This window comes from Coffea eugenioides, chromosome 9 (assembly GCF_003713205.1).
Source record: "Coffea eugenioides isolate CCC68of chromosome 9, Ceug_1.0, whole genome shotgun sequence".
In the NCBI taxonomy this organism is placed as follows: domain Eukaryota; kingdom Viridiplantae; phylum Streptophyta; class Magnoliopsida; order Gentianales; family Rubiaceae; genus Coffea; species Coffea eugenioides.
The window spans coordinates 16,899,473-16,910,212 of NC_040043.1; the positions used below are offsets into that span (position 1 = coordinate 16,899,473).

The 10,740-nt window shown below is 33.9% G+C and overlaps 1 protein-coding gene across 2 annotated transcripts; it reads right to left on the reverse strand.

Moving 5' to 3' along the window:
- Positions 1–6,326: 6,326 nt before the first annotated feature.
- On the reverse strand, positions 6,327–9,762 carry LOC113783671. Of its 2 annotated transcripts, XM_027329876.1 has the most exons (7): positions 9,660–9,762; positions 9,263–9,428; positions 8,103–8,762; positions 7,269–7,559; positions 7,121–7,196; positions 6,943–7,024; positions 6,327–6,657 (listed from the first exon to the last, which is right to left on the reverse strand). In XM_027329876.1, the coding sequence occupies exons 1-7, from the start codon at positions 9,687–9,689 to the stop codon at positions 6,454–6,456; spliced, it is 1,509 nt and encodes a 502-aa protein (XP_027185677.1). In that variant the 5' UTR covers positions 9,690–9,762; the 3' UTR covers positions 6,327–6,453. The 2 variants fall into 2 exon arrangements, with proteins under 2 accessions (XP_027185677.1, XP_027185675.1); XM_027329874.1 differs by having other exon boundaries at positions 7,121–7,559.
- Between the last annotated feature and the right edge of the window lie 978 nt (positions 9,763–10,740).

Here is a 10,740-nt window from a genome sequence, read left to right on the forward strand (position 1 = left end):
TAAGCTCTCCACTCAATCCATAGTCTACTGGTCGCATGGTGGATTTGCTAGTATGAAGGGTCAGTTTAGTCCTTTAACATTATTTCATTTATTTTACCAATCTGAAAATTTTTTTTTCCTTAATTTACTCGTTAGCTCCTAATCTTATTTGTATCTCCTTAATCTCATAAATTCTCACACATTTAATTTTTTAGGAAATTAATTAAACAAGTAGCTTAGCACTAAAATATGTTTAATTCATACCAATTACGGTATACACCATGTTTTTATTTGGTTCGTACAGTTTGTTTTATAAGTTTTAAATTTAAACGTTTAATTAATCTATAAATTGGTATATAATAATTCTAATGGCTAAAATGGAAATAATACATGCATGGTTTAGACAAAAATTTTCTAGGGCTTTCACACATCCAAAATTCGAGAGTATTGTTCCAAATGTGCTCATTTTGTTTTGTTGGAGAAGATAGAAATATATTTAGCAATAGAATTAGCAATTATGCTTTAGGCATATGTCAAAATGAGGAAGTGATTAATCCTCAGTGTCATTGAACACTATTGTACATTTGATTGAGCCTTTGCTTGTAGTTGCAAAGTTTCATTATAATCAATACAAATCTCTTCATGTTTTGAAAAAAAAATGAGTATTCCACATTTGAAAGGATTCTTGTCATCAAAACTAGGGTGGACCCTACTTGCTTTCTTTCAGATTGTGAAGTGCATTCATAACACGGACACCTAACATTACGTATGTATCAATCACCCACATCTCTTTAGCAGGCTTAAAGTCTTTCTTCTATTTACCAGATTCTAGGGTTAGAATTGGAGTGCAAATGATATATTGTTTGCCAATATTGGCAAGTGAACACTAATTTTTGAATGGACGAAAAAGAAAGGAACTCCATATCATATTGTTATGAGGTGTTTAGAATTCCACAAAGAAACATATACATAATAGCACTAACAAGCCATTTGGTATTCAACCCACAAAACACACACAAGTAAACTCACAATGCAAATACTTAAAGATCAAAGTAAAAGAAAACACGCGTACAACTTACAGCCAAAGATCAACCTTGCATTTTTTCATCATAAAGTATACAAAGGAATTTTAACATGTAGAACAAACTAAGGAATTCTTTCTTCTCTCTTAGACTCTGCCTAACTCAACTTTTTATAAGCAATAGTGTAGCTGACAAGCTCTGATCGCTAACCCTCAAGAAGCAATAGGGAAGCAACAAAGGGAAAAGGCTATTTGAATTCCAAGAGCAACCGTCTCAGATCCAGCAACCGTCACCTATCACACATGCAACCCCGTCGATTTGTGTCCATGAATCTTCACTGTTTGTGCTTTGGTCATTTTAGGCAAATATCACTATCCTATTAAACTTGACTCAAGTCAGCAACCCTTTGGGCGACTGTTACGTATGGGCCCTTCCAACTTCCATGGTCCTAGCTTAGTTGCCTCCCACACTTAGTCAACCGACTTGATGGTTTCCAAACACTTGAAACCCATAGAATAACCCATGAAGCCCAGTGTTTTGAAAATCGGACCGGACCGGCCGGTTCGACCGGTTGAACCGCGAACCGGCCATGGCTCCGGTCCGGTTCAATGCTAAGTTTGACTTTGTCAAGAAACCGGTCAAAAACCGGTCGGACCGCGAAAACCGCCGAACCGGATTTGAACCGGTTATTTCCGGCTTTTGAGTTTTCCACTTTTTTTTTTTTTTTAGTTTTGCAAAATGTAGTTATTAAGATTCGAACTCAAGACCTTTGTAATAGAAGACCAATGTAGTAACCATTGCACCATCACATCTTATAAGTTTTTTTGATAACTTATTTATATAAAACAAATACTCATATTTCTTTTGTTCCATTTTTCTTACAAAATATCATCCTTTCATGGCTCTTTCTTTTTAATCTTCAACTCTTTCTCTCTCTCTCTATCATCTTTTCTTTTGCCACTCATTTTTTAATCAAACCTCTTTATTTTTAATTTATTGATGTTTTCTTCCATATTTTAATTTTGTTTTTGTCCATTAAATTTAAAAAAGTTAAAAAAGAATTATTTTTCTTTAATCCAATTTATTTAATACCACAACCACTCACTTTTATCTCATTTTTTGTTTCTTATCAAATTTGCATTTCTATTTTCAATTCTCTTGATTTTCTTCGAACTCCAAACTTCCTTTTTTAAATTGTAAATTTAAATTCCAAAATGTAAATTAAAATTTAAGTTCACAATGTCTAAATTCTTATAGACGTGAATTTTGTATAATTTCAAATATTGTGATATTTTTGGATTGGATTTAAGATTTTTTTGATAGATATAATTGAAATTGAGATGAAATTTATTTGTTTTAACTTATAATTTAAAAAAATTATTTTTAAAAATCCAGGTTATTCGAAAATAGTAAACTTTTCATCATATAAAGTATTAAATTATCCATTACATGTCTTATTTTGTGCATATATATATTTATATAAATTATTTTTTAAAAAATTCATTGAACCGGGGTTGAATCGGTCCGACCGGTTGAACCTCGACCCTTTCACTTCACCGGTTCAATTAACGGTCCGATTTTTAAAACATTGATGTAGCCTAGCCAAACCATGCCCTCAGACACCAAGTCTTCAGTCATGATTTATTTAAGTTAGTTATCCTTTATTATATAGAAAACTGCTAGAAAACTTTAGACTGGTAGTTTTGGAAAGTGTAAACTTCCTATAAGTGCAAACATATACTAGTACTCCACTTGACACACTAGAGCACTTTTTGATCTCTAATAAGATATAGGAAACAACAACAAATACCAATAAAATATTTTTAAGTAAAATTTCTACTTTAGCCTTCCTTCTTGACCATGATTGCTCGAACGTACCACGATTATGTGTCCATGTCTTCAAATAATAGTGGCATAGAGAAGTAACTAAAGTAATAAAGAATAGGTGTACTATGTCTTCTTCTTTTTTTGAGCTCTTCTTCTCTAGCAGCCTATTTGGTTATGCCTCTCACAGTTATAGATGTTATTAACTTTATCAACAAAGTTTGTTCCACTATGCGAGACCCCAAAATACCACCTCGGTTCTAGATCACCAAGGTGTGTCTCTTGCTACTTTCTTCCTTTCATATAGCTAGGGAAATCCAAGTTCTCAGCTGTCCTAATACGGCATGCTAGGGTTGACAAGACAAAAGTTGTTTGACATGACCTTTGATAAGTCTATTTGACAATCATTGCCCTATAAAGATAGGTCAACTGACATAATAGGTTCGAATACCAATGAGCCATACCATTTTTCTCCTGTAAATATCCCCCACTCCTTCTGAAGTTTATGAGAGAAAATCTCAAAATTTCTACTAGATAGTTCCTGAACTATTTGTCTCCTACTTCAGATATTAACTTAGGCATTAGAGTTAAAACAGGGGCATATCCCCACTCTGTGATCTCATTATTTGTTGCTAGCAGGATAACCTTACCGAGGCTTCTACATCATCTCAGAGGAGGCCGATATGTGCTCGCACACTCTACTTTAACATTCTTTCCTTGCAAAATTGAAATGATACAATTTAAACAAGCATCATTCATTTGATCAAATAAAGAATTTGGCTAAATATGTCTAATATGCTATTCAACAACCTGTGTAGAGAGGCCAACTGGATTTACAGCTTTGTTTTACCAAAAGTTATTAGCAGATCATTGCTGCAGATTTAGTTCGTGCAGTGAAAGATTTCTTAAAAGTTGATTTTGACAATAAGATGACTAAATTGCCCTTATATGCTACATAAATAACTTTTGTGCTAATTAAATAATTATTTTATGCTATTGATTATTTTTGTTAAGAAAATTAAATGTTGAAAGAGAAAAAAAAAAAGGGGCACAAAGGTGAATTTAGATATAAGCTGAGAATCAAAGAAAGATAGAGAGAGATGTGTGGCAAAAAAAGTTATATAATCTTTAAATAGTTTAATAATTAAGGATAATTTCACAAACCTCCCCTAAGGTTTTAAACAATTACAAAGACCTCCCCTTAAAAATTACACATAGCTCTCCTACTTTTACTATTTAGTAATAATATAGGTCCAACAAGATAGATTTTCTCACAAAATTCCTAAATTGCCCTTTTGTACAAAACTAAGAAAGAAAAATATAGTATACTCAATCACTTTCTTCCACACTTTGTACAAATCAACAAGTCTAATCTCTAAGAACCATCCAACCATAAGTTTTAAAACCGAGTAGTCGTCCAAAAGATTCCAACATATACAGTATCAATACTTGTCATACGAAAAAAAATTAAAAAACACACACACAAACCCCATTGATAACTAATTTTATACCCTAAAATTAAATATCAATATCCAAGTACCTTTCCAAAACAGGCTAATTTGACTTAGAACCACCATTACAACTCTTCTATAGCCTTAAAAATAGTAATATCTCAAAAGTAGAGAATAAATTCTACCTCCACAATAATATCATAATAAAAAATTTCTAATCCAATGAAAGAAATTCTTATGTAATTATTGATATCTTATAAAAGTTTTTCTTGACAACAAACAAAATATGACAAATTCCACATCTTTGATTCTTCTTCCTATTTCAATCATCAATTTCATTATTTATTTCTCTATCACTACGAGTTTCTTCATTTTCTTCTAGTTTAACATAATTTGTTCCCTCTGTTGATTTTATAATTTCAATTTGCTAATATCCACAAAACTGAAGATAATAAAAAGACGTTATATTAACTAGAAAAGAGAGAAGCAAAAAAGACAAGAGATAGATAAATATATATACTTTTTGGGTTTTGTAAATTTATTGCCTAAATTTATAATTGTCTACCAAGTGGAGGGCATTATAGGTATTTTACTATGCCAAGAGAGATAAGTTTAATTTTATAAACTTGAGGGGAGCTAAGTGAAATTTTTAGAAATCTCAAGGGAAGTTTCTAAAATTATCCCTAATGATTATGTTAAGATGAAAAAGTAAACCAGAATCAAAATTGAAAAGTAACTCAAGACTTGTTTCTGATTTTAGCTTTTTTGGGTCAACAAAATTCAAAATCATGTTTTTAAAATCAGTTGAGTACATAACAAAATAGTTTTTTGAAAACCAAAAGGTAAAATTAGGTTTGCAAGATCAATTGAAAATAAGCCCTAAGAGAAACATGATTTTTTTTTGAGATATTATTTTATTTGCATTATAATTAGGTTTTTCAATTAATTTTTTGTCTTCCCAATTAGCTTTTCATCTCATATACACTACATTATTAAAAAAAATATTATGATAAATATTCTAAATAATGTTTTAATTTATCTCCTATCCGAATACACAGATTGCATTGTTTACCAAATGTAAGTATTGCTTCATGCTTGAAATTTGGACTTTTCGAGGGATAGGATTAGTTAGTAATGAGAGAACAGAGGTTCCCCCGAATACACCGGGCTTCCCATGTTTTTCAAATCAATCGCGGAGTTCTAATTGTCGACTCCATGCACAATAGGAAAGAAACATGTCAATGCAAGTCAGTCTGTGTAACATGGGTGTTACACATTATTAGCGTGCAACGGAAGACCCCATAACCGCAGAGTAGAGCAGCCTTCTTCCAGCTGGCTACTAACACTACGACCAGAGAAATTAAGAATTGTTTTATTGACAAATCTATTCTAGATATATGACTACAAACTTCAATCCACCAGAAATATGCAAAATAAATCAAGTAAATACAAACAAAAAATTGTTTGCCAAAAATTTATTTACTTACATTATAAACACATCTTATAAAACACCTTTTTATTTTTGGAATCATATTTTTATCTTGCATACACATTAGTATGCATCACATTGTAAAAATTACTACAGTAATTATTCTAATGCATCACATTTCAAATAATCTCGTATTCAAACAAAGATACAATCTAATGCTGGAAAATGGTCAGAATTTAAACCCAGAAGAAAGAAAAGTAAAGGAGAAACATGTTAACAGAAAAGAATATCTCTGAAGAGAAACATCTTTTCTCCAAGTTATTCTAGTTCAAATGGTTGTTGTTAGGGAAAAATCCTTTGCATATTTGGTCCGGAGAAGTCAAGCTTTGCACGAAATGCAGAAAGGTTGCCTCAATTATACAACCAAATATTTGTTTGGCATATGTAAACACAGACAAAGGTACCAATTGCTAGGACGAGGAACAATTTGACAGATTGTTCTAAGAAACAACATGAGAAAGGAGTCAATTTTGGGTCGATTGCACAAGCTACATCATCTAAAAACTTTGGTTTTCAGATTGCAGGATGCTACAATATATGGATAACTTGCACGACAAAATCTAATCTGAAGATCATATTTAAGTATAGAAGGATAAACTACAGTGAACTAACTGTATTGTAACCATATATTTTTTATACATACTCTATTGAAATCCTTCTTTACTATATTGGCAATTTCTCAATTTTATCACGACCAACCACAGCAGATGAAGGAAGATGCTGGAAGTCGACCAGTGTTGCGAATATACTCGACTTGGGCAGCAACTTTTTCTGCCTGCCTATTCCTTCTAGCTTCAGCTGCTGCTCGTTTTTCTTCCGACCTTTGCCTAGCCATTGCAATCTTCTTTACCATCTTTGCTTGGGCTTGTGCCCTCATTTGCTCAACTTGAGCCTGAAAAGTGTAACAAAGTGAAACTGAGAACATGAAGAAGATAGTTCATCTCTGTTCATACAAAAAGTACGTCAGAAGTAAATATCAAAGCAGACACAAGTCAAATTAGAGTGAATCTTGGTGGCATCAACACTTATTCAGCATCTTGTAAACCTGAAGGAGATCATGGATTGTTTAGTTTAAATTGTGAATGAGTCAACAACTTGAAACTTAGTGTTTGACAAATGCAGCGCAACTTCCAAATTTAAAAGATAAGAATATCAACAATGGACGTAATTCATGTACCTCTGTTCTCCTCATTTCTGCTTCAAGCTTTGCTTTCTGCTGACTTTCCCATGCTTGGATTTTTATTTCTTCACGCTTGAATCTGAGAATATAGGAATAACCCATCAAAAAACTTAACATAAAGCAGAACAATTGTTGAACGGAAAAAACTGTCATCACGGTGATGCAGTGTTTTAACCTCGCAGTGTGTTTTGTTTTCTCAGCTTCCTCCCAAGCAGCTGCTCGTTTTGCATATTCGATTCGTTCATGTTCATCTGCATCAGAGGCTTCAGCCATAGAGTGACTTTTGTCATCTTTACTAGCCCAAGCAGCAATATTCATCTTACCAAGTTGGACTCCAAGGGCTACAATCTCTCTCCTTGTCTTGAGCTTTAGTTCTTGCTCTGACATTTCGTTTCTTCCATTTCCAGTTGAATGCTGAGATGCATCATCATTGGGGTGCTCTGTAGGAGTCGGTGCTGGCTCTCCTCGTCGAGGAGTGGATGGGATAGAAGATGTTGGACTACGCAATGGTGTTGCACCCGTAGGAGTAGCAGTTCTGGAAGGTTCTTGACTTGGAATTGGGGTCATTTCCGTTCCCATGTCTCTCATTGAAACCGATCTCACAGTGGAGACACCTACATGAAAATAAAGGAATAGTTAGATCCACGAAGATGGAAGAAAAGGCATGAAAAAGACTTGAGTTTGCTAATTGTATTTCATAAGATGTATGAACATGGTCTCTGCCTACTTGAAGAAGATTCACAGGTACTTAATTCCCAAAATTAAACAAAATATGGTACCAACTTTTTGGCACCTGGTTTCCCAAGAAAACCTAGCAAGTTTTAGCCCCTGTAGGTTTTAAATTTTCAAGGATACAACACTAGAACAAATTCAGAAAACAGAACATCAGTAATTGCATTGATTCATCAAAAGGAGGCAGGACAGTTTACTTCGGGGAATCATGAAGGCCAACCAAGAAATTTAGTTCAGCTGAAAACAGATCAGGGTAGAGAAGCACATTTACAGACCTCCAAATTTAGTCACAGAAGATCAATTAATGGAAAATTAGGTGGTCAACCGCAGCCGTGACCACTGTAGAAAAAACTTCTGAAAAAGGAGGAATCTAAACTTCTTTGCTTCTTAGCATATCACCCATTTGTAGAAAAGGATCGGATTACCTGTTGCATTTTCTATTGAGCTCTTTGTAGATGATAAACTCTTAGTATCCACCTCCATCAAATCCTTACTTTCTGGGCACAGCTCAATCAAAGAATTTGCTCCATTCTCTTCAACAGAAACAGGATTAGATCCAGTTGCAACAGGATCAAACCTCTCCAATGCCAGGTGTGGTGCTGGTTGACAGAAATCAACCCGTTTGACAGCTAACTTATTCTCATAACTCACAGACTCAGGAGCAACTCTAACCATGTTAAGAACTGGTAAACGACTTGCTTGATTGTGTACATGTGCCTTCTTGGGATGACCAGGTGGCACATTCTGCCTATTGATTATCCACTTCTCTGCATCATTCCACTTGGACGATATAGGCCTTGAGAACGATCTCGTGACACCATGGTGATGCAATCTTTCGCCTCTATGAAACTCAAAGCTCGAGGTACTATCATAATCGAGATTCTCATCTTCATATGTTCTCCCTGGGTGTCCTGCACTACAATTAGCATTTTCTCCCTTAGATGTTCGTTGAGTTTTGACCGGATCAACTTCCCAATTTCCCCTAGGCATAGCCTCACTTGGCTGGCAGGAAATGGAATCACCTTGTCCAGCAGTAGATACTGAATTTTCAGACAATTTAACGGATGAAACATTAAGACTGGAAGCTGCAAATTAGAAGAAAAATCCCCTTAATCAGCAAAAGATAAACGCAAACTTGTTACCCTCTCAAAATCATCTATCTAAGTTCCAAAGTTCCAAAGACACTAAAACAGAGACACCTATCTGTTACAGAATATAACCAATTTCTTACTACTTCCCCTGCAGTTGAGGATATAGCAAAACTAATTCAAAGGTGTGTATCTATACCAATTTGAAGTTGAAAACTAGATCGAGTGCCTAAGCTTAGCAAATTACATCGAGTTGGCCTGCGTAGCTAGAAAGAAAATGCCCTGAATGCAAATCATTTAAAAAAAAAAAGATTCAGACCCTATGTTTTGCAAAGATTACCAGAACCGTCCAAATTCCGGAGGTAGCAAAATTAAGTTGCATGCTCAAAGACACAAGTAAAAGAAAGAACCAAAAAAAAAAGAAAAAAGAAAATGAATTATTAAGCAATATAAAAACCAATCTAAAATCGAAAACTATACAAGCATCAAACACACACCTTCCTCATCAAAATCACCACTTTGGGTAGCCAACAAGCTGTTCTTGACAAATTCAGAATCTTCAAGCTTGGTAGGCGAAGTTCTTGAGGAATTGCTGTTTGATCCATCTTTTTTCCTCTGCCCTATCAGCTTCATTCTTAATTTACTTGGAGATATTATACCAGTCTGCAGACCATATCAAAACAACCACCACACCAATAAGCCAGTGAGCCAACAATTCAGAAAAATCAAAATTTGTTCACACCCCAAAACAAAGCCCTGTAATTTGAACCCATTTGAGAAAACTCACATTTGAACAAATCCCACACCACTTCTCAGAACTTGCTCAAATGCATCATCAAAAGCAGTCAAGAAAAAGAAATGAGAAAAATGAATGAAATATTCAAAGCAACAAACCTGAACTTTGTGAATCCTTTCGTAGTCCATTTAGATCCTTCTTTTTCTTACAAAAAACAGACACAAATACGGAAGGAAGAGGCCTCAAAAGAGGTCTATGAGCTGCTAGTACACTACTCCAGTAAAGACACAGTTCTATCTGAATCTGAAGTGTTAAATGGGTTTTTGTTTGTTTGCTTTTGTAGAGGGACTGAGTACTTGAGAGAGAGAGGCAGGGCTGATGACGACAAGAGTCACTAGCAGATTCAATGGGGTCGGCGATCTTTTACCGATTCTTTGACCAGCTTATCGCCTTCTTTTCTTGTGTTTATTTATTTGTTTATTTATTATTTTTATACTTTTGTTGGTGTTTTGATTTGAGTCTTTGACCACCACGTTTTCTTGTAGTTGTTCTTTCTTGTCATACATTTTCTTCTCTCTTCTTTTATTTCTTGACTTTGAATTTTACCCAACACTTGCGTGCCAAACCAATAAATTCATGTACATGCACGAGAAAAAGTATACATTTACACAAAGGGAGATTTTACAAGAATCATTTGATTATCGTACCCTCACCTTAAATTCACCGTTGGACGGCGAAAACATAATTTTGACATTAAATTATAACAACTTCAAAATTTTACAATTTGAATTACGGTCATTATTGAAAGAAGATAAATATTATGAAAATGATGCTCTAAAGGGATCTTAGAATTTTCCTTGAAAAATTACAATCTTTTGTGTACAGAATTCAATCGAAACCATTAAGTTCAAAATCCTATGATTGTATTTAGATTTCAATTTTTTGGACTTTTTGTAAAAAAATATATTGTAGCGATTTGATATATATGAAGTAAAAAGTGATTGAGAAATGTGTTCACAAAAATTATAGAGAATTTTTTGATAAAAAATCCCTTTCCAAGCAAGGAATATGACTCTTAGTAAACGCATAAGTTGACTAAAAAAATTAGCATTACTATTGCAGTCGTTTTAGAAGTTGATTTATTAGTTTATTACTATCACTTTCCTAGAATTATGATTAACCAATCTTTCTTTTCCAAATTACCAATACACATCTAATCTTATTTTATTTGCAGCTGCT

Coding starts and splice junctions, on each gene's coding strand:
- LOC113783671 (XM_027329874.1), bottom strand. CDS start 9,689: ATGGACTACGAAAGGATTCACAAAGTTCAG. Junction 8,763..9,262: donor TGGTGATTTTGATGAGGAAG/GTGTGTGTTTGA, acceptor TCTAATTTGCAG/CTTCCAGTCTTAATGTTTCA. Junction 7,025..7,120: donor AAAACAAAACACACTGCGAG/GTTAAAACACTG, acceptor CTATATTCTCAG/ATTCAAGCGTGAAGAAATAA.